Source organism: Colossoma macropomum, unplaced genomic scaffold (assembly GCF_904425465.1).
Source record: "Colossoma macropomum unplaced genomic scaffold, Colossoma_macropomum, whole genome shotgun sequence".
NCBI lineage: Eukaryota > Metazoa > Chordata > Actinopteri > Characiformes > Serrasalmidae > Colossoma > Colossoma macropomum.
Window position 1 is genome coordinate 27,379,021 of NW_023494785.1, and position 25,165 is coordinate 27,404,185.

The 25,165-nt window shown below is 38.7% G+C and overlaps 1 protein-coding gene across 1 annotated transcript in view; it reads left to right on the forward strand.

The window, feature by feature from the left end:
• kcnh2b (potassium voltage-gated channel, subfamily H (eag-related), member 2b) overlaps positions 1–25,165 on the forward strand; it is a 273,542-nt gene that overhangs the window by 12,746 nt on the left and 235,631 nt on the right. The window contains exon 2 of the mRNA XM_036589362.1: positions 14,897–15,127. Within this exon, the coding sequence (XP_036445255.1) occupies positions 14,897–15,127 (231 nt within the window). The remainder of the gene's footprint in view (positions 1–14,896; positions 15,128–25,165) is intronic.

Below are 25,165 nucleotides of genomic sequence, written 5' to 3' on the forward strand. Positions count from 1 at the left end.
GTTAGTATAGACTGTGTGCGTGTGTGTGTGTGTGCGCACACTGTTACCCGTCACCTGCCTGAGACAGTCAAACGCTGCCTAATTCCAGTTGCTCCTCTTGTGCGTTTTCATCTGTGTCTTTACCTTAAGCTACTTGCCGAAGATTTGCCTTTTGCGTCGCCTCCTTCATTCATGTTCTCTTCTCCGCTAATCTCTGCACTGTTTTGGTATCGCTGAGGAGACAGGTTCCCCTGTTCTCGCAGATAAAAGACAAACGACAAGCTCATCCGCCTCCATTCAAACACACTTTTAACTGGATGAGTCACAGTCTAGAGCATGTTACCGTCTCTTTTCCCTCTAATGAAACTTGCTGTATGAATGAAACGCTGCATTATCTGTAATGAGTTTTAGGGTGATATGATGAGCTAAATAGATACTGGAACAACAAAGGACTTTTGGAGCTGCAAATTGGAAAGGGAGTGAGGTTTAGGATCTAATTGTGAAATTGTGGAGTTGGAAACCTCGAGTCTTGTTTGTGATGCTGTTCATGCAAACTTCTGTCTAAATAAGTTACAAGCAAACTCCAGGTGTCATGGAGTTAAATAAGGCAGATAATAAGGCAGCAGTTCCGGCAGAAGCTTTAGGTTAATTATAGAGCTTCAAGTGTCTCGTTACATTCCTGGTGAAGGTCTCTCGCCCTCTGTCTCGCCAACACATGCACGTCTCTTTGTTCTCTCTTTGTCACTCTTTGTCATTAGTCTCTAGTCTCTGCTGTGTATCATTTTTAGCTCTTTCTCTCCCTCTCTCTGCCCTCTCTTTCTTTCTGTCGCTCTCTCTCTCACACACACACACACACACACAAACATTCTCTCTCTTATGCTAAGCTACCACTTAACCAGCCCACTGACTCTTCTCCCTAAAAAGCCTTTCCCTTAATGTACTGCCTACAGCTCTCCTCGCCTGTCAGCTTCTCTTCACATTTAGTATGCTAGCAATGCTAATGAATTCTAAACATCCCTACACCGGCTATGTTGAAGATAAAGACGTTTTTCACCTCCTTACTTCATTCTCCTAGTAATTATATTTGGCTGAACAGGAGAAATGTGTATTTACCATAGGCCTATACAGCACAAGTTTTTCCTTTTAGGCAAAAACCCATTCAGCCTAATCTATCCATCCATCCATCCATCGATCCAGCCAGCCAGCCAGCCGTCTATGTAGTCAGCTAGTCAGCCAGCCAGTCTGCTGTCTATGTAACTAGCCAGCCAACCAGCCAGCCAGCCAGCTGTCTATGTAGCCAGTCAGCCAGCCAGCCAGCCGTGTATATACCCAGCCTGCCTGCCAGCCAGCCAACTATGTAGCCAGCCAGCCATGTATGTAGCCAGCCAACCTGCCAGCCATCTATGTAGTCAGTCCGCCAGCCAGCTGTCTATGTAGCCAGCTAATTAGCCAGACATCTGTCTATGTAGCCAGCCAGCCATCTATATAGCCAGTCAACCAGCCATGTAGCTAGCCAGGTAGCCACTTATATAGCCAGCCAGCCAGCCACCTATGTTTATCCACTTTAAATTTAGGTACGCTAGATGTCAAAAAGTATCCAGACACCCCTTCTAATAAATGAATTCAGTTTCTTTAAGGTGCACCCATTACTGATCTATTCAGCTCATTTAATCTCCATAGAATAGCATTATCAATAGAATGAGATGCTCTAGAGCAGCTGCACATAAGCCAGGATCACCAAACCAATTGGCAAACATCAACTAGAGAGACACTAACCCAGCATTGGACTGTGGGGCAGTGGAACTGCACTGTCTCCAGCCAATAGCTTTGGGATGAGTTGGAGTAGAGTTCATGTACACAGTCATAATTGAGAAATAACGCCTTATAGGCCTGCTGATCCAGACACATGCTAAACATTAGCTCATGGTCATATCTGCAATATCTAGGGCAGGAAGAATAGGTCAGCCGCAGCACTGTCTCAGTGACCAGCCCCCAGCATGCAGACCTCAACTCTGTATTCTGTGCTTAAACTCTCACCTTTTCAACAAGGCTCCCTGTAGATCAGCTTTAGCGACTGTCATTTGCACAAGGCTCAGCCCCTTGGTTATGGCCTTTGTCATTGCCCTGTTTCAAAGGCCATTAGACCCCTTTTGTAAAATCGCTGAGGCTAAAATGTCACTGACACATCTAAAGGAGTACAGGTGCCCAAGGGGAGAATATTTTAATACATATCAACCCACATCAAGCCCCTCCAGTGGGCACTTATAATGGCTTTAGCAGAGAGCCAGTGGTTCCCAGTGGCCACTGAAAAGTGTCGAGTCGCCCCCCCTGCCCTCACCCTCAACACCTAGAGGAGCATTCTCACAATCCTCACACACCCACACACAGGTGGGCCAGCACTGGCATAACACTGTGAAAAACCCATTTAGCATAAGTAAATCTGCGTGAATGCTTATTACTGAATGCCTGTTGCTCATGAGGAGCACTCTTTCTGTCTTTCTTTATTTTCACTCGTCTAATTAAGTGGCTCTGGTGAAGTGATGCCCCCAGCTGTACCCACTCCTTACAATACAAAAGCCTGCTCAGTTTAAAGACATCAGACAAACACACAAACAAACACACACACATAAATATATATATATATATATATATATATATATATATATATATATATATATATACACAACAAAAGAATGGGCCCATGCTGAAGTGTTCTTTATGGTAAATGGTTTGACACAGCACTTCATATACCAAAATTTAGCTGATGTTTATCTGACATCTCAATAGAGGTTTATGGCCAAATCTCACTGAAAGCATTTCAGAAGCATTGTTTTTGTAGTTCCATCTAATATAGCAGAAATGTGTCCATTTTAATCAATGTTTCAATACACACCTTCAGCATTCTTTACTCACACAGTCTGCTTTTTTTCCATTTGTGCACTTGAGCGAAAATGTAAACGCCATAGCGATCCATATAGTCACACCTCCTATGGGATTGGGAACTACAATACTGGCCTTTGCCATTGCCAAATGCACAGTACTATACTGTATATTTAGTGTGTCCACTCTTTGCCTTTATTACAGCTTCTATGCTGTTCCGGATTCAGGCTCATAATGTTGAGTTGTTGTCTTCTCACAGTGGTAGGATGTATGGAAACACCTGTGGATTTTTTCAGATCTGAAGCAGGAGTGGAGATTTTCTCCTCTCTCATTAATAAAAGCTCGGTTTATCTGATGGTGACAGTGACAGTGCTCTACCAGGTCTTGCATGATTTTTTGGAGTCCCAATTTCTCTGTATGTTTTAATAATTTAACTGTAGTTCTGTAAACTCTAGTTTTTTCATTTATTTTCCTTTGATTTCCCTTTCTTATGCAAGTGGACTTATATCTAATATATCTTATATCTTATATCTAATCTCATCAAAAATATCTCCTTTAGATATTTTAGCTAAGAAAGAAATTTGCAAGGCAGCTAAGGTATGTTGGTAGTCAATCAAATGAATAGCTTGCACTTAATGGCCTTTTTGACTGGAAATTTAGCTAAAGAAAAGGTGGTCTTTGACTTTTGCACTGTACTGTATATTTAAAATAATACTTCTATTGTTATGATATTGTTGGCCAAGTAGTTGCAGAGTACTACTGTACTGTACACAAATAATGGTAAAAACTTGCTACTGTGTTTTTGTCAGATCTTCTGGTTGCCCTGCTGTAAATCTATTTAATTAAAAAAAGTAAGAATTATGAACTGTTATTTCTGCCTGAAGAGTTTATAGAACTAAGCTGAGTCAGAGTCAGTGTGGACTGGATGGATGTGTTTTATATGCTGTTCTTATATGTCGTGTCTGGCATTGCAAGCTTGCTTTGTGATTGATATTACACTTTTGATCCTAGTTAGGAGAGAAGTCTGCCATTTTGACATTTTTCCTGACCGTGACCCTACTGTTGTGCATTAGAGCAGGTTTATGAGCCTTGAAGACCCTGAAGCCCCCAACAGTGCCGCTACACTAGGCCTTTAATGATCCTACAGCATCACACTCCCAGCGCCTGTGTTTGTGCAGCCATGTCTAAGTGGGTACACCACTCAATCCAGGGGGAAAGAGGGCTTAGAGCAGAGACGGAGGAGGAAGTGTTGTTATCCCGTCTCACAGATTGATTGGCCTGTACACACACCTCAGGAAGGAGATAAAAACCAGAGGCCATTCATTTACCTACGCCTGCTGAGAGATAGATTCAGCAAGCGATTGTTAGTCTAATCTATTTGCCATTAATTCACAGGCTAATGGCCCTCTCTGAAAGGCTCCCCATTATAGCTTAATATATTAGTGCATGTGTATCTACTGTTTTTATTGAGCATCTTGTAAGATGTGGACCGACTCTTGGTTTGTTATGGATTGTGAATGCAGCAGCTGCTGCTCGTGTCTTTGGCTTTAAAGAGGTGATGTTCTCAGTTTGGTCTGCCTTTCAGTGGTTCTATCCTTCATTCCATTGATCTCGAAGTGTTTGTATGTGAGGGTGAGTGACTGGGCGAGTGAGAGAGAGAGAGCTGGTGTATTTTGGTGTTGTGTTGTGTCTGCTAGGCCTTTTGTTCCTCAGTGGGGAACAGCTGGTACAGCAGGGGCCTCAGGGCCTCAGCGTGTTGCTGTTGTTTCTGCAGTTGTTGTAAAGGAGAGTGGCAGGGCAGGTGTGCACAGCTCTGCTGATGAGCATAAGACCCACTGAGGGCCGCCTCTCGCACCACACATGCGCAGTAAGGCTGCAATTAACAATTACTACTATAATCAATAAACCCTCAGAAGTCGCATTCATCCCCTGTGAGAACAAAACCATGTTGTAATTTGATTTTTATTTTTTTCTCATTTGTAGCTCACTGAAACCACCAGAGAGATTCTGCCAAAAGTTCAGACTATAAACTTTTAGTTCATGCAGTAAGTATGAGATATTTAATTCTGATTTACACTGGATGAAAAGGACAGTCTTATATCATTTCTTGAAATCAAAATAAGTGAAGTAAGTCTAACCTACTAGAAGAGCAATATTTTATTATGATTTGTATAGGATTCAAAATGATTGTTTACTCTCTTGTTTTGCAGAAAGATATATTTGCGAAATTTATTGTCATTTCTTACGTCAAAACAAAAGGAAAAAAGTGCAACCTAATAGAAGTGATGTTTTAATATGACTTGATTTTGATGAATAGTTATTGTTGTCTTCTTATTTTGAGGAAAAAGTCAGAAGTGCAGACTCGAACCTGTTGATACAGAATATAAATCAAATGGAAATGCAATTCATTTTGTAACATACTAATGTAATTTGCACTTTACAATATGAGTACATCAATTAACAGTGCTCAAGAGAGTAATAAGCCTTACTAAATGGTTTAGTAATGTCTCAATTAATCATTAACTAATGATAGTAATGCTGAAACATATTATTTTAGATATTTTAAGTAGTTTATTAATTTGTTAATTAATGTGACTCAACAGTGTCAACTAAGCACTAAAATAAATTCAAATAAAGTATCTACCTTTAGTGACACTTCATAAATGCATAAGTAAGCAAAATACACGCACACACACATATTGCTGCTGTCGGAACAAACACTTGTATCTCCAAAATGATAACTTAACAGGAGACATACCTTACTTTTAATGTAAAAATATACCTTACTTTTAATGTAAGTCAGTGTAACCAGACTTTTTTCTAAGTCATTTTTGGCCGTTTCTTTTGTTCCATTTATCACGAAATTTACACCCAATGTAAAGGGTAACAGGCATTTTCAAATTATGACAAAAACTCAAAATTGACAAAAATATGTGTATATATCAAGTATAATATATAATAAAGTATAGACAACTGCAGACAACTTTACAATAAGGATCACAAAAAACATAAATTACTTATTAATAATGCTTAAGTAATACATCAAAACAGTTTTGTTGTATACAACATTGAAACAAACTGAACACTCTCTCTACCAGTTAAGATGATAACACTAAGATGCTTCTGGGAAACTGGGCCCTGATTATTTGGAACCGTAAAACACCTGAACATGCAGGGCAGGAAAACTCCAGGAGCAGATTTGGCAACCAGCGAATACATCTATCAGTCTACCATCTTTATCAAGATATTTCAGTTGTTACTTTAATTCAAATTTAAACAGTTACTAATTGTTAATATGAGATTTTAGTTCATTGCTATGTGATGGTTTAATTCTAAAGTTTGTCCTAGAATTTTTTGGTTTCATTTTGTTTTTGGTGAGTGATTTAGTTATAAGATATTAATTAAGACTCTATTTGACATTATCATAGACTTCAGTAAATTGTTCATTAATGTTTAGTTCTTACTGTCCCAACGGTCGAGTCACAGTAACATATATATATATATATATATATGTATATATATATATAGACTACTTAATAACAATATGCTAGTTATCATTACTGTCGTTAGTAAATGATCAGCTTAACCATTTAGTAATGACTACTTGAAACTACTTTATAAAATCTAAAAATGTTATTTCTTATTTTTATCAATAATTAATGATTAGTTGTGACATTACCCAACCATTAAGTAATGCTTATTTCACTCTTAAATACAATTAATTGATGTACTCGTATTGTAAAGTTTTACTATTTAATTATAGCACTGTGCAAAAGTCAGAGAGCACCCTTTAATTTTTTCTATTTCCAGTCCAAATGGCCATTAAGTACAAGTTATTAATTTATATATATTAAATTAAATTTATATTATTAAAAAGAAAACATATATTCAACAGAAAATTACTCAAAAGCCTCAGCAATTAAATATAATACATTTTTTTAGTATTTAGTGTGGCCACTTTTTTCAGGAAACTTGGCTTCTTATCTTTTGACTTACCCCTTCCTTTTGCAAGTGGGTCATTTTATATCTAATATCACCTTTAGCCATTTTAGATGGTCATGAGAAAGAAATGTGTGAGGCAGCTGAGGTGTGTTTGGGTAGTTGCTTGTGTGAATTTTAGAGTCTGTTTGAAGAGCAACATAATGTCAGTTGTACACAGCCGTAACTGGTTAGTTTTAAGAGTGAACGGATGAAAGAGTTAAGGCATCAGTAGAGCACAAAAGTAAGGTGTGGATAAATTAAATACTGATAGATTTGATATTATACTTAGTGTTGGAGGCCTTTTTGTAACATTCTGTTAAATATGTTTTCTGCTTTTTTCTGACACTGAAAAGTAACTTGTACTTAATTGCCTCTTTTACTGAAAGTGAAATAAACAAAAGGGTGATCTCTGACTTTTGCACATAAACATTTTCCCATATTCACTGGATTTTTGACAACTAATGCTGACACACATGCACACTCTTCTCATCACTTCAAAGAGCTGAGGGAATCCATGCATCTGTCTTGCTATATTCTTCTCAGAGCTGCTTCATTCTGCTGGCCCTGTACACAGGACTTATTTGTAACCACTTCAAGCAGTTGTTTTTCGATCAAGGCACAGAGAAACTAAACAAGATCAATGCTGATCAATCCAGGAGAAGCTGAGCTTCTGCTCTTTCCATGCACTTTTCTCCCTGATGCACAATCAGTCTAAAAGAAGCAACATAAAAATGCTTAATGAGATAAACAACTCGACTGAGATTTTCATGACTGACCCTGTTGTTGATTTGTGTGTCTCCCTATCTCGCACTTTTTCACTTTTCCTTTCGTTCTATCCCAATTAGGTGCTGCCTCGTTTGTGCAGTATGCAGATAGTCTCCACTTTCTTCTCAGAAGCATTCCGACAGGGGCTCAGGGTGATAAATAGCAACGAAAGGCAATTACGGGAGAACTTGTAGGAGAATGTGCAGACCAGGGCCACGTGTCTGTTTGCCGTTTAGTCCTTGAAAAAGATCTATCGCTGACAGGATTGGGAAGGACTCCCAAATATGGAATGGAAATTACAAATGTGTTGGGTTTTTAAGTTGAGAAGGAAAAGGTTGCGAAGGCTGATGGTGCTGCACTACAGGGATCAGGCTATCAGTGCAGCTGTAATGTCTTTTTGAGAAGTGCTTGAATGAGCTAGGAAGGTCTAAGACATCATAGTCCGATTTTGCAGAAATGTATGTTTCTTTTTGTCTTACAAATATCACTTTTATCGCTGGCTTCGTAAGTAACCTTGAGACTATATATGTATATATATATATATATATATATATATATATATATATATGTGTGTGTGTGTAGTATGTGTGTATTATGATTTGCAAACAGCAGCTGCACTGTACATTGTGTGAAAATTCTACAATGAATGGACAAACAGAAATGGTCCAAAATAACTGTTTACATTACTATTATATATATATAATAGTCATTTTTACAGTGTAGATATTAATTATTTAACAAAATTTAGCAGGAAAAGGATGAAACATTCCTAACTTTAATTCTGAATTAAATTTAACAATTTGATTCTGTTATTTGTGTAATTTTGGACCATTTACAAATCATCATGATTAATCCGTTCATCATGAAATTTTGACACGTTATAAACAGCAGCCACCATTTTAAATTTATGTAAAAAAATAAAAAATGGCAAAAGTGGAAAGATTTTGCTCTGACAGTAACAATATATATTGTGTTTCTCTGTTCATTAATCTGGACACATTTATAATGTATTTTTCTTCTATTATCTAGTATCAAACTACTTGAAACATGTCAAGTAGGCTGTAGTAACAGTCTCTACTCTTCTGGGAAGGCTTTACATTAGATTTTGGAACATTGCTGTGAGGATTGGATTGCTATCAGCCACAAGAGCATTAGTGAGGTCAGGTACTAATGTTTGATGACAAAAAGCAGAAAAACATAACAGAAAACGTGTTTCGATATTGACAATTCTTAATGTTGCACACTGATTTTCAGACTTTGGGACACATTTACTTCAAAACAATGAGATCTAACTGCTCAGCATGTGGCCGTGAGGGACAGGGATGCAGTCTCATTTCCTGCTCTAAAATGCAGGGGTGTGGCTAAAACAAGGCTTTGCCTATGAACTAAAACACTTTTTGTTTCGGTAGTGACATGAAAACGTGGGAAAAGTTTTTCTAAATAAAGGTTTTTTTCAATTGAAAAATTCAACTCATGATAAATCTAAATCTTTCAACTTTAAAAGTTTTAAGACAAATTTTTGGGACAACCACCTCCCAACAGAAAGTACCTTATACATGATGACTTTGTGTATATTTAGCTTATTGCTATCACAATTAATGCCTTGAGTTTAAATAGAACATAACATAATCCTTGTAAATATCTATGGTCTGAACACTTCTTTGTTTATTTTAAAAGTTTGTTAGTTATGGTAGGACTGCAGTTTAAAGTAATTTGGCAGAATGGTCCATATATTTTCCATACTTGTGGGTGTGTGTGTGTTCCTGCTTGAAGGAAGCCCATATGTAATACACTCAGTGACACTATTATACATTATCCTTCATGCCTTCATGCATTAACACTCCACACACTCAGATATCACCCTTTCCGCCTCCGTTCACATCCATATCACACACATATTGCTACATGACTAAAGTGTGAAAAAGGTGGGCAGAAAAAAATAAGCAAACTAACCTCACTTCTGAAGCTACATGAAGACTGTAATGACTTCTTTCAAGTTTAAGTTGGACTCTTCAGCCTGACTGCTTTCTCTCACAGATAGAGCGTAATGTGCTAGGTCAACCTGACCACGGCAGAAGGCATTTCTCCAGCGCTCCAGCTCTGCTGTAGGCCTTGGATCAGTATCCAGATGTGTGCTAGCCAGAAAAACAAAAAACAGATTTATACATTTTAAGTGATACTATCTGTTGATGTGCTTTTGATCTCCAACAGACTTATTAAAACGGAATACATACCCTAGTTTTAAATCAAAATCCGAACCCAACTGCCTGCTTCATATCCAAATCAGAAAAAGCTCTGTTTTTTAGTATACCAGTGACAGCCAAGTGGCCCAGAACTGCAAAAGACAAACGACATGTGCAAAAGTATGCAGACACCCTTCTTATTAGTGAATCCAAATACTGACTAATGCTCTTGTGGCTGAATGCAATCAAATCAGCAATGTTCCTACATTTAGTGTAAAGCCTTCCTAGAAGAGTAGAGGCTGTTACTGCAGGAAAGTACATTACATTACAGAGTAAAAATAAATTATGAGTGTCTCAGCTTATAAACCAGTTAGAAGAAAGCGCGGTTAAATTTAAATGATTGTGCTCAAAGCGCCAGTTAAAGCAGAGCAGCTCCCGTTATAGCCGTTACAGCCATTAGCTGAGTGCTAACCTAGCGAGTCCTAGCTAACGTTAAACAGGTACTGTGTGCGGCTGTTTCCTTACTATTTTGTTGTTCTAGAATAAATGGCGAATATTTATAAACTAAAAATCTATTGCATAAGTTTTTGGTAAGTGTCTGTTAGCTAACGTTAGTTAGCACCGGTGTCAACCCGCCTGGTTTACTGTATAAAGAACGGCTGTGTCGTAGTTAGTTTTGCTGATATTGGGCCACGTGATAGAGGCAATCTCGCTTTCTCCATAAACTCAGGACAATAAATCCGCCTCGCTCAGAATAGTTTTCACTTCCTGTTGTTGTTTAGACTTTAGCTACTAGTCTAAACAGTGATCTGATCAGACTGCAGTGGAGTATGAGGTTTGTTTGGCTCACATGAATTAAGAGAAGAGCAGCACTCGAGTTTGAAACGTCTTGTAATATTCAGATCATCGTTCAGTCTGACTGTAGAGAAAACTGCAAACTGTAAAGTCACCGTGTCTGGATTTACACCTACCTAAAATGCCATAGCAACATTACATTTACACCACCATCTCACCTTACAGATAAAACATCATCACAGAAAACAGCCTCTCTCTCTCTCTCTCTCTCTCTCTCTCTCTCTCTCTCTCTCTGCCTTGTGCCATTAGCTGTTTAAATGTCAAAGTAAAAATACATTTCTGATTGTGTATAAAGTAATCAGTATGACATTAGTATGCCATAGGAATATATCACAGTAAAGAAAATCAGAACTGGATAAACTGCTGCTGTTGCTAATTTTAATGGTAGAAAACTTCCACACGGTGGATTTATATGGTTTGAAGGCTGTTAATATCATGTTTACTCTCTGTAGAAATTGACACCTTTGAATTAGTTCAGGAAGCTAATGAACAGTAGGACTGTCATGAAAAATTACATTATTAATTGAGTAATCTACCTGTTATTTTGACTTAATGGGCTCAATAAATAAGTCACAGACTCTGCAGAGCCTTTCAGGGATTCTCAACTACTTTGTTGAAACAGATAAACTAGGAAGCCTCACATATATATATATATATATATATATATATATATATATGTATATATATACAGCCGTGAAATACATGTACTTTAATGCAAACCTAGTTCCGTTCACAGTTCACAGAAGGATAGCGGAGCGTGCTGTAATCACTGTTAGAGTTTTTTCTCATGTAGTATGTTTGGCTTTAGGTTTGTATGTACAGATTATTTCCAGGAATATTTTCAGGTTGTGATTGCAGGTACACAAAAAAGTAACTCAGTTACTAGAGTAATTTTCCAGTGAATTGCTTGTTTACTCTTACTTGAGTGATTTCTTACTCACACTCAAGTAAATTATTACAGTAACAGTACTCTTACTTAGGTAGGGATTTTCAGTACTCTTTCCACCCCTGCATAGAGGGACAAACTCCCTATTCATACCATTGTTTTCAGAAGAAACACTGGATGAACTTTTGGATAAATGTTGTATTTCTTTTACTTTTCAGACATGTTTGATGCCATACCAGATGCTTATTTTGATGACTGATGGTAGTTTAAATTCATGCACAAGGTGAAAACACCTCTGGAGGCTTGCAGTGGAGGTTAATGGGGCACAGGGTCACCTTAAACATCAAACCTTTCCAAAATATGTCAGTTTTTCCCCCACAGTTAGCTATAGTTATCATGATTCTAGCAATGCTGCCAGATTTACCCATCACTTCTCCCACTGCATTCATTCTTTCCAAAAGCATTTAAATTTTATAAATATAGTTGCTTTTTTAAATGAGTACGCTGCTGGTTTCGAAATGGATATATTTGGAAAATGTAATGCTTTTGCCCTTGTACCTCACTAAGCTTCAGTCTAAGTCTTCTTTTGGAGACTCATTGTTGAAAATTCTGTTGATAAATGATCAGAATAATAAGCTAAGATGAATACAAAAGCACCGCAATGAACACCTGATGGAAAGCACAGAACACATTTATATATTTATATGTGAAAATTTGTGAAAATTATGTGAATATTGTCACAGTTTTGTTAAAGTATCCTCAACATTTCTAAACAGCAATACAATGAATGACAATCAAGTCATTTCACTCCAGTCTTTATAGTCAGTTTTTTTTTATTCAGCCTTCTGAATTTCTTCCTGACACCTGAGATCAAAATGAAGTTATCAGCAGCAGTACTACTGTTTACTGTTCAGATTATAACTATGTAACCTACATCCACACTGCTCCAAGAGCGAGAAATAAGAGCTCACTGTTTCTTTTTTTAAATCAGGTTCAGTTTTCTTAAATGGAAGTCCATGTACCTTAGAATATGTGGTCATGTTGTTCTTATTTGATGTTACATGTTATCCTGGAGCATGCACGGTAATTATACACAGTTATTATGCTCTGAAACAGCATAATAATTTGATTGGATTTTACTTTGTGTTATGTTTATTATTAACACATATAAATGGATCAAATAAGAACAACATGACCACATATTCTAAGGTACATGGACTTCCATTTAAGAAAACTGAACCTGATTTAAAAAAAGAAACAGTGAGCTCTTATTTCTCGCTCTTGGAGCAGTGTGGATGTGGGTGAGGCTGTGTACCCGAAAGGTCTTTAGTGAACGTCATTGGTCAGGCCTTGTACTGCCGTGTAGGTCGCAGCACAGAGTCTTAATGTGCCGCCCACAGGAGGCTTTCTGCAGCCTGACTGAGACTTGGCTCGGGAATCAGGCACCTTCTGCAGGAGTTGGCATTGCTTCCAGAGTGTTAGGGTAACGAAGGGTTGTGTGAAGGTCAGCAGACATATGTGTGAAAGTGCGTGTGTGTGCATGTGTGTTTTTATACATTATAATATTTTATTTGAAAATTACTTGGCCAAATTTTTTGCAAAATTGCCAAACTTTGTAGGTGAAGCCTTCAACTCTTTTGTTTTTGCTGATGTTAAGATAAGAATTTGATTCAGAGCTGTTTGAGGTTTACACAGTTCTTATTACATATCGTCACTCTCCAAAGAAAAGCGAGTGCCTCCAAAATGGCGACAGTACAAGAGAGGGCAAAAACGGTCTTTACATTTAATGTAAAGTGATTTTATTCTGAAATTTTCACACAATGTAAAGAGCAGCTCCTTCAAATGATGAAGAAAACTGAAAAAAAAATGAACAACAAAACTGAAAGAACATGTGTTTTTATTTTGGACAGCAGTGCTGTACCCTGTCCAAATATTTGTAGATACCTGCTCATCATTTTTTCCTGAAAACAAAGGTATGAATGGTTGGTTTGTTACATTAACAGCCTCTACTAATCTTGGAAGGCTTTACACTAGATGTTGGAATATTGCTGTGGAGATTTGATTGCTGTCGTCCACAAGAGCATAAGTGAGGTCAGGTACTGATGTTGGATGATCAGTTCTGCATCACAAACTTCACTCCAACTCATCAAAAAAGTATTGGATGGAGCTCCATCAATCCAAAGAACACAGTTTATCTGCTCTGCAGCCCAATGCTGGGGTGCTTTATACCCTTCCACCTTAAAGTAATTGAATTCACTAATTAGATTAGGGTTTTGGATACTTTTGGATGGTGAACATCTTTTGGACAGAGTAAAAAAATGGAAAGTTTTGTTCTGAATTCATTAATCTGGACACTTTTAAAATGCTTCAACTTCCTTCAAACTCTGAACAGAACTAGCACAATAAAATCCTCTTCTACATTTACCTGCAACAAAATTGGTTTTATATAATTGAGAAAATTGATTTTTTTTTATCTTTTCGATGCTTGGCATTGAGCCATGCATGCCTGCTTCAGAGCATCCCATTCTATTGGCAGTTTCTACAGAGATTAGACAAGCTGTGTGAGCTGAATTCACTAATTAGATTGGAGGTTTTGGATACTTTTGTACAGTGTACATCATAACTCCAGTTAGTTTTAATCATTCATTTTACTTTATTTGAAAATGACAGCAGCCCTTTACACAACTTGTAAATTTCATGGCCAATAGACCAAGGGAAATGATAGAAAATTACTTTAAATAAATTAACAAAATTATCACATTATTACTGTAAGATGCATTAAAAGTTACAGTAGTACATTTTTTCATTCTCCTGAAAACGTATCATTTTAGAAATAAAAGTTTTCTTATGATGCATATGGGTCAAACCAGTATGTCTATACTGATCTGTTCAGATGTTTTCTGTTCAAATCTGTATGTTTGACCCGTAAAATGTCATCATCTATGTTGTGTGATTGTGTATGCTGCCTTGTTTGATATATAATATAGTAGGATTAATGTGTTTTTAAACTATTTTATGGTTCCTTTTAACATCTGCTCAAGCACAGCAGATGAAAATGATTCTGTTGGGCTAACTCTGGCTCATTTACAGTTGTGTATGTGCTGTTTATTAATGGGCACTGTCCCTGACAAATAAATAAGTTAAAATAAAATATGTAATTTGTGCAATAACCAGTTGCTACTGCTGAGGAAATATCTTAAATGTGAAATTTTCCAACAGTAATTGCTAATTAACGTCCAGCTACTGTTGAATGCAAACTACCAGTTTGACCCGTGATCAATGTCAAATTAATGACTCTGTTTTGCTCTCTCTCTTTTTCTCTCTCCCTCTCTCTCTCTCTCTCTCTCTCTCTCTCTCTGTGATGCAGGTCGAAAGTTCATCATAGCGAATGCGCGGGTGGAGAACTGCGCCATTATCTTCTGTAATGATGGCTTCTGTCACATGTGTGGCTACACGCGGGCCGAGATCATGCAGAAACCATGCACCTGCAACTTCCTGTACGGGCCGCACACCAAGCGCCTGGCCATCGCACAGATGGCTCAGGCCCTGCTGGGCTCTGAGGAGAGGAAAGTGGAGATCACACTCTACAGGAAGGACGGTAGGACAGCCATGACTTTCTCCATGACCGGAAGTGACTAATGATGATTTGGATGCTGAGCTCTTGCTCCCTGTGTGTGATTTGTCACATGGCTGCGGTTCAGCGTCTGATATGAGGGCTTAAATGTGTGTTTTTTTGGAAAGGTCTGTGTGTGCTCTGCCTGTGTCCACAGGAGTCGTGTTGGCATTATAAGATTAGACAATGTTTGCTGGCAGGCTGTCTCTGTCTGCTATAGGAGAGCAGAGGGAGGAGACGTTAGCTTAGCTTTTGAGTGTTGTGTGCTGCCCCAGGGTTGGACTCAGGTCAGCTTCTATTGTTCCATTCAGGTACTCAGAAATGAAAGTGCATGCATAATCACATTCCCAAGCCACAGAGAGAGCTGCAAGAAGCCTGATTATTAGAGTGGAAGGGAGGAAAAAAAGAAAGTCGAGGGAGAGAGGGAGCGGGTAAGAGAGAGAGAATGAAAGACCCTTTCGCATGAAGTTGTGTCCGAATGTTTTAGTCATTTCCCAGGATGCAGTTACATGTGATGATGTAACAGTTCCAGTCAAACAGTCTGATTGGTTGAACAGCACCACTTTTTCCACTTAACCTGCATTATTTTACTGACCATTTTTAAGTAACAACAATAGTCTCGACTGCTACTTTTTTGCCATAGTGGTCATGTTATTCAAGATAACATGCTCTCCCTTGTGTTCTGTTACTTAAAAGCGAGCCAAGGTTAAAATGCCAGGAGAAAATGCCTAGAGGAAATTTTTGTTGCTCAGATGTTTATTGCTCTTTTATGGCTCAGGAGAGATAATCGTGATTCTGCTGTATTTCTCAGGAGAAATAGCATTAGAGACGGAGAAAAGGAGACTTCTGGCCCAAATAAAAATGATAATATTTATTCACAGCATCTAAACTGAGAAGGGTCTTAGTCTTGGCTGAAAAATGGCTGAGTTCCTGTCTTAGGTTCAGTTGCAGATGAATATGAGTGTTATTATCTGGGCAAATCTACGCTCAGTGGTAGACTTTATTGGGATCTCTAGAGACACACGAGCAAGTACTGGGAGGGTTTTCTAATCATTGTAAGTTTTCTTACAGTAATCTCATTGTTGTCTATAAGAGACTGCAGAGATATTAAAAAGATCTCTTTTTTTCTTTTTCTTTTTCTTTCAACTTTTTCTTCCTATTAATTGATCTGGCAGTTTATCAGGACAGCAAAAGTTCTGTGGTATGATTTTTATGTAACTGAAGACAGAGAGAGAGAGAGAGAGAGAGAGACTGAGACAGTGAGACAGATAGACACACAGTGAGAGATACTGAGAGAGAGACAGAAAGACAGACACAGAAGGAGAGAGACAGAGTGAGAGAGAGACTATATGAGACAAAGAGAGAGTTAGATGGACACAGAAGGAGAGAGAGACAGATACACAGAGAGAAAATGGGGGAGAGTGATAGTGAGTGAGAGAGACAGACACAAAGTCAGAGAGAGAGACCGACAAAGAGCAAGAGAGAGAGCAAGAGTTAAACACAGAGTGAGACAGAGCGATAGACGCAGACAGAGGCCTGTGGGTTCTTATTATCCAAAGAAAATGTCACTGGTGCTGAAATACAACTGCACAATGAATGATAAGCAATCAATCAGCCTTGTAACAATGCGGCTACATTTTCACCTCATCTCTGAGAGGTTCCTTGCGGAGCAGGCGCGGAGCGCAGCGGTATGATAGAGGGGCAGCAGATGTTTGTCGTCAGTCGATAGATCACGTTCCCTGTCCTTTACTGCCCGAGCGGACTCAACTCCACGCCACCAATCATAGTTTCCACTGTTTACTCTGAGAGCTATCTGTTTCATGTATATGCAGCAGCCACTCTGGCTAAGCTAGCTACAGCATGTAATACGACACAGTTTAGGCAGCACTAATGGCACTTATTTGATCCGCGGCTTTATGGTAGATATTTAGCTTTCTGCTTTTCTACATTATTATTTTTATTTGTGCCAATATACTACTAGAATGTATGTAGTGCTTCAGGCTGAGGTAGCATACTCAGCAATAGACATAGAAATCTCTGAACTCACAACGATTCAATTTGAATAAGACTCTGTAGGAAAGGAATTCAGATTTCACCATGATTTGATTCAATTGAGTAATTTTTGTATGATTGTGAAGAATTTTTTTAAAACACACTGCATAATTACTGAATTAATTACACTTCATCGGAATATAAGCAATAAATAGCATATGCCAAGCTTTTTCAAAATAGGCTAAGCACTTTGTGGAGCACGATTATCACTGATTTATAATCCATTCAAATATTCCAAAATCTCTGCAGCTGAGTCGCTACCTTCAAATCAATGCTTTGTGAAGCACTGAATCATTTTTACACCCTCACTCTCCTACTAGCAAATAGTAATACAGAATATAGGGGTGGCACTGGCAGAAACTGATTTCTTTTCAATGTGAGCCATGTGTAGTGTAGCCACAGGTCCACTGTCACATGTGTATGTGTGTATGATAAGCTTTGGGACACAAGACTGACCTGGCTGTATTTCTTGGGGTCAGCACAGGCTCCGTGAGGTTTGATGGACTGCACTGGGGCTCCGCTGTGTCTTATTGGCTTATGACTTCACCTTCTCTTATTCTGTCTCTCTCTCTTTCTCTCTCTCCGTCTTTATCTGTATCAATCCAGTAAACAGTGTCTCCGGCACTCCCTGGTATTTCCCTTCTGCTAGTCAAACTTGCGCGCAGTCCACCTTAGAGCTGAGAGATTCATCATTTATAAAGCAAAGTCACAGTTCGAAAGTGAAATTTTGAACAAGCTAAAGCTGCAATTTTATTTATAGCCTTTATTATCACTTTTGTCTTAGGCTGTAAGTATGGGAATTTAACCTGCCTGTAGATGAGTGACCAAGCAAAAGCAACCAAACACTCATGTGCTATGCATGTGACAACACAACCTTAACCAATTGCCAGTAAATGAAAAAGTGGATATTCTGGTCTTAATGGCCAAAATAACAGGCTTCATTTACAGAAAATAATCATGATTTATTATATAATTTAAATATTAGTCTGAAAAATTAAATAGTTTCCCCAAATCATTCAGATATAGAACCCCACCCCTCCCCCCAAACATGCACACACGAACACACTTACATAGTGTAGAATCAGACTCAAGTTGAGGAGCACCCTAGGCCTGTGACATTTTGGGAGGCAGGGCAACTCAGTGGACAAAAAGGGCAACCTGAAGGTCATTTACAGCACATTGCAAACACTCTTATCAGTAGAGACACTGTAATTATTTTTCAGATGAATCCAATTGTAGCACTAAGAGTTTTTCCCAGGAAGCCTAAAGTACTAGTTTTACAGCCCAAATAGGGATTTGAACCCCGCTCTCCAGGGGATTTCCCAGGACTGCCTTTGAATCTTTAGCCTTTATCCTTTTTTTGGAATTAACTAATTAACTCACATATTAAATAAATTTGATTTTACATAATAAACTATATTTTACATCCCACCGTTTGTGAAAGCAACCATACACAAAAACTTGTTGGTGTGAGTTCATCCATGAATTTCTCTCTTTTGCACAAAAATACTGCTTGAGTGCTTGTAATGCGCCCTTATGGGGAATCAGAACTGTTGTGGAAAAAATTTGATGTATGTTTCTCAAAATGAACATTAAAATACAAAACTTTTACATGCTGCTTCTGTTTTTGTCACAGTTAAAATACAGATTGTTCCAATTATTGAAAACAATACTAGGACCAGAAGTATTATGATAATATATTGTAGACATTTTATCTCTTTTCATTTGTGATATAACACCTGCAGCTCTATAGCACCAGTGCTACCTGCTTAAAAAATTACATACAGCCCTGCCAGGAGGGCAAAGGGCAGAAGCTCAAACCCCCCTCGGGGTCTATCTGTTCATGTTTCCTTACGTATAATGCACTGTGGGGAATGCAGCACTGCGCTGGTCTCATGCTTTGTAACAAGGGGTTCTGGTCGCTTCTCCGAAAGTGTGGAACGAGCAAAAGGAAATGCAGAGAGATTGTGCGTTTGGTTGAGGAAAGAGGAGGTGACAGGGTCTTTTTCCCCCCTCTCTTCTTCTCCTTCATGCCAGTGCATCCATTCGTCTGGTGAGCGGTGCGCTGGCATCAGCCTTCACCATGATGGATGACCAGCTCTCATGCTCAGTTGTCCTGTCGCTGATCTGACCGGCACTTAATCAATCACTCCGAGGTGGAGGCTCAGCTCCACTGTAGATGCACTACCTGTGAAAGAGAGAGAGGGAGAGAGCATGACTGTGTGTGTGCGCGTCTGTAAAGCAGAGACGGCCCTCAAATAAGTCCATAATTGCCCCTTGGTCAAGGAGGTCACGGCTCATTCATTCAGTTTTGGTATTTGGGTCTAAATGTAAGTGTATTGCTGTAATCCAGCATACAGTAGAGACCAAATCCTTCCCATCCAGTTACCATAGACTTTAGCTGCTTTCTGCTTTCTCTGCCCTTGAGATGATGCCAGCATCCTTTAATGGTTTCCTGGAAGCGTAAAAAGAGTCAGACTCGAGAAGTCCCTCTCGCGTTTAGCAGTGTTGAACAGATTAAATTCACTTTCTTTGACAATCGAACAATCCCAGAATAAGTTTGTGGATGTAACAGCAGCAATAGTATTAGCTCTGATCATTGGTATTTCAGACACAAACCTGATCCTACATCAGTACTCTTGCCCTTACATTCTTAGAAGTTAAAATTAGAGATGCCAAAAAGGGTTCTTTGAAGCAATGCCATAGAAAGATTTTTATTCCACTTTCAAAGGACCATTTTTGGACGCTGCTGTTCAAAAGTTTGGAATCAGCAATATAAAAACAGTTGTTTTATTTCATCATAGTGCTACTACTCTGCAATGTTTTATTTAATTTGTAAGAAGCTATAAAAAATGAAGAAATGTGTCCACAATGATGAACGGAGCTGTAGATGATTCCTCAATGACTGAGAAAGCTGTATAGAGTTGAGAATGAAGTAATAGTAAAAAAAAAAATAGCAGAATGACTGGAATTTGAGCAGAGGTGATAAAATCTTGAGGCAGATAAATCAAGAAATTACTGTAAGGGGGTAATAACAGTATTACAGTATATTGTTTATAATTACATTCTTGATGCTTCCAACAAACTTTAAATATTACATAAAACATCTTAAAATACCTTCTGGAATCGAGTTTAAGATTTTTCAGACTACACAGTAAAAGTTATTATTGAATATAATAACAACACTTAATATGACAAATGATTCCAATCTTTTGAACAGTAGTGTAAAGAACTTGTTAAATCTAAAGAACCTCCACACAAGGTTCTTGGTGTTTCATAGAAATGTATATTCAAACCAAGAACCATTTAGGACCTTTATTTAAATAGTATAAATAATTTTCTGCAAGCTTTGTCACACCAGTATACCAGTAATCTATTCCCAGACCTGTAAGTATGTTACTTAGATGTCTTTTACCCTGTAGAGAGTCCAACCCCAGTGACCCCAGGGTCACAGAAGGCTGCAGCTTTCTACGTAGAGTCTCTTCATCAGTTGGTTAAGAAGGAGAACCAGTTGCCAGTTGCCTAGAAATAGTGTTATTCATTTCCTTAAGTACTAGGGTGAAGATTACCATCTGCAGCCGGGCTATTGTAGCCAGCCAGGACACCTGCCGTCTAAAATTCCACAAACAAGAGAGCGAGGCAACCCCAGTTCATAGTCGGCTTCCTTAAGCGGCCATTCTGCTGCTTCGCTGGAACTTTTATCAGCCATTATGAGGAGCGATGTCCTATTTGATAAGCTAACTTTGTCAATAGACACTCTATGTTTCCGCCTGCAACAATGGAATGAGTTGGTTTGTCTTGTTCATAGTTATTGATTCTGTCTGATTGTCAGACAACTGCTGTTGAGCCCAGAGGAGCTGGCAGCTGACTGAAGCTGAATGGACTCTATTCAGGGCGGAGTTCTGTGGGAGAGGAGCTATTGTGATTTTGAAATGGCTCAGAATAGCACAGTCCCACTCTTCTGTGTGAGCATGTGTCAAGGCACAGCAGGCCAAGCCAAAGGAAAATGCTGACATCAGCTCCTGAAGAAAAGCTATGTAACCCCAAAACGCATCACACCAGCTCCACAAAACTCAAACCTCTGGAAAAACAATAGAATATCACTGCATCTCACTGACACTGAGAGTGCACACCATCACTAATATACCTGAGATGGTGCATCCTTCCACACTGTTTCACAGCTGTTTACAGTGTTCCAGTAAATGTGCCTCTTAGGTCTGTTGCTCATCTGGGTTAGTAGATTATGTGACCACCTTTCATTCATCTAATTTCCTGTCCAAACCACCATTATAATGTCATTGAAGTTATTAATTTTCCAGGAGATATTTCTGAGGAGATCAGATATAAGATGATCCACTTGTACGGGGAAGGGGAAGGTCAAAGAAAAAACTATCACCATCAGATAAACAGCATTTAAAGCTTTTGTTTTTAAGAGAGAGGAGAAAATCAAGCTCCACTCTTGCTTTAGCTGTCTAGCCTTCCACTGTGAGAAGACAACGCAGCACTATGGGTCTGAAAGGATGTATAGCTGTCAAGAAGCACTTAATGACAAGATGAAAGTAAACAAAAAATGACTGGCTTCCCTCAAGTCCAGACCTCAACAACATTAAATGTGTTTGCAATTACTTGAGTCATGGAAAGTGGAAAATGCAACTAACTTCTAAGACTGAACTTTGTAGGTATAGAAAAAACAACCCTGCCGACTTCTGCGAAAAACTAAAAGCAAGTTTCCAAAAGAATGAAAGCCATGATAAAAGCAAAGCATGGACACACAAGTTACTGAAAAATAATTAGTTATATTTATATATAATTATTTATATTTTTATATGTGAGGCTTCTGTGTAATTGTTTATTAAATGCATGTTCAGTAGTTGTTGTGAAGGGAAGTGAAAAAAATGGAACGTGACTTTTGCACAGTACTGTAGATGTTGGTTAGTGCATATACAATATACACAATGGCCACTTCATGAGGCCCACCTACGTTACAAAGCCACTATATACTGTAGGTGTTGTGCACAATCTGTAAGTCACTCTGTACTCTGTTCACTATTGGTCAGTTTATGGCCACAGGACCGCTGCTGGACAGATATTGTTTGGGTAGTGGACCATTCTCAACACAGCAGTGATATTGACACGGTAGTAACATGGCAGTGTGTGTGTCAGTAGTATGAGTGTATGAGGCACAGCAGTGCTGCTGTTTTTACACTTCAGTGTCACTGTTAGTTTGAGAGCTTGGCACCAACTATATCCACAGCAGCTCTGTGATCAGAAAGTGATCATAGTCTCTATATTTCTGTGTTCTCCTCATTTTATTTCTTTCTCCCTAGCAGATAATATCTCACCATCCAGCAGTGCGTTAGAAGCTCATATGTTCAACAATTATTTTTCTCACACCCATTTTTTCCTTTGTCAGTCCCTTCGGACTGCTGACAAGATAGAGCCCATGCTGAGTATGACTCTGCAGTGTGTGCCATATCAACCTCTAACATATCAGGCCCCTATTACAGATGTTATTACAACTAAATCAGTGCAGATTATTTAGTATTGAGCTTCTGTTCACAAGTTTAATGCTAGTGACATGGTTCAACAGGCATTGTTTAAAATGTTGACTAATCTGAGCAGTGTTATATTGCTGTGTTTGTACTTTCTGTGGTGAAAGACACATGTCCCATAGAGATGTGCATGCTTTTTCATGTAAGGCTTTGTGACGGGCTCTGCTGGTGATGCATATTTATTTGTGCTGTGTTCTGCAGTGGGGATAGGGCTGTATGTGTTTGTATGGGTGTGCTGTTATCTCTGGGAGTTGCAGTTGCTTGTCAGGAACAGTTCTGCTCCTTATATGTGCAAAACCAGAAAGCTGTGAAGCTGGTTGATCAGATGAAGCATCTTAACCCCTTAAACTGCTATTGTTATTCTTAAGATTTATTACTCTGTGACTATTGTAAATTATTCACTGCTATGAAACAAAATATGGGTCATTCCACACCAGCTCACCTAGGGCATGTTTGGTCGTGTCCATGGACTTTAATGAAACAAATCAAGCAAAAACTAATAATTCATGCAGCCATGCAAAATTTGAAAGCTGTGCTCAGATTTTTTTTTTGTATAATTTAGCCCATCTGGTTCCAGTTTGCAACACAAATACTGAGTGTAACTGCTTACAGAATGACTAAATTGAGCTGAAATATTAACTGGATATAAATACACTAAGAATAATACTTTAATTCAAATCAACTGGTTTCATGTTAATAAATTTCCATAGCCAGTTAATTTTTTGAAGGATGTGCTTTTTTGTCAGGTTGTGCAATGTTTAGGTTTTTGCAGCCAGTTTTCAATATTATCTTTGCAAAGTTTAGGTTTATATAGTATTCCTACAGTTCTAGCAAGATTCTAAAACAACAAGATTTTCCCACCTCCTCAGTTTTAAACATAATGTTCTTGGCCTTTTTAATACACTTGCACTATAGCAATTAGCTAGATTACTCTGCTAGTTTTTAATCAGTCAGTGGTCAGATACTGTAGTCATACGTTGGTATAGACCACATCATCCTCTCCTTGTTGTTGGTGGAATGAAATATCTGAGTCGGTGGGCGACTTGAGTTGAGGAACCATCTCTGATTGGCTTAGTTTGTGAAACCAAGCTCCTTTCCTAAATACACACATGCACACACACACACACTTTATCTAAGGTGCTTATCCTCCTGGGTCACGGGGGTTGCTGGAGCCTATTCCTACGCTCACTGGGCGGAAGGCAGGATACACCCTGGTCAGTCCATCGCAGCTTTCCTAAATGCCGATTGCAAAAAAGGTAAGTTGTTAACTTACTTTTACTTAACAAAACACATAATTTGACAAGGGGCACCCAAACTTTTGCATACGAATGTGCTTTAACCTCTTAGACAAGGAGCTGCGAGCGATTGCCGTCTTCCGTTCCTCACTGACTTCACAATTTCTATATTAATTTCATAGTGTTTTTGAACTGTAGATAGTTACTAAATAACACACCTTAAAAAGAATAAACAAAAATAAGTCCCATGTATGATGACATTAGCGGTCTGTGAGAGCTTTGAGGCATAGATTCATTACTAAACTCAAACCTGGATTCACTTTTTATGTTTCACTGAGTTTTTATTGGTGAACTTGCGGACACACACAACGAGAAAGTGATCCTAACCACTTACTTAAAACTACCTGACTACATCAGCTATTAATACACTAGTTAACTTTAGTTAAACCAGTTAAAGTTCCTTTAAGCAGCGTAGCACAACCTGGAAGTACTCTAAAGCTAATAATAAAGTAAGAATGATAGTTTTAATTGTGTGGCGTTTAGCAGCGTGTTTATGGGACTGAGTGTGTTTTTCTGCAGATAGCCAGATAATGAATGCTGACTGCTTTGCTGGCTGCAGTGGCTGCCGGCTGACTGCCTCATTACTCGTGCAATGATGCCATGCTTGCTCACTAAACACGAGGGAGGGGAGAGTGCACCCTCACACATACACGCACACATCACTGCAACCTCACGACTCTCCCTCTCCCCCTCCAGTACAGGTTTTTAAGAGTGCTAAGAAGTGAGGGTGAGAAACATGGCCTGATTATTGTTTGTCTCTCTCTCACTTTAACACTTTCCTGTCCTGTCTGTGTGACAGTAAGGTGCTGTAGTGCTGTAATGCTGCAGAAGCTGGAGTGGTTTGTATAAAGTAAACAGGATGATCTGTTTAGCTCTGTTAGCTGGTAGTCTGCAGTGAGTTCCAGCATGATGCATTTGTTTATGGTTTCAGATCTGTTCTGCACATGCTCCTCGTTTCCTGCATTACCAAGTCACAGTGTGTGTGTGTGTGTGTGTGTGTGTGTCAGTGGGTACTTATCTACTGTGAGGAGTGTGATGTGGATACTGTATAAAGTAAATACAAATAAAATATAAATATAAATACTCTCTCTCTCTCTCTCTCTCATATCATTCAGCCAGTCTCC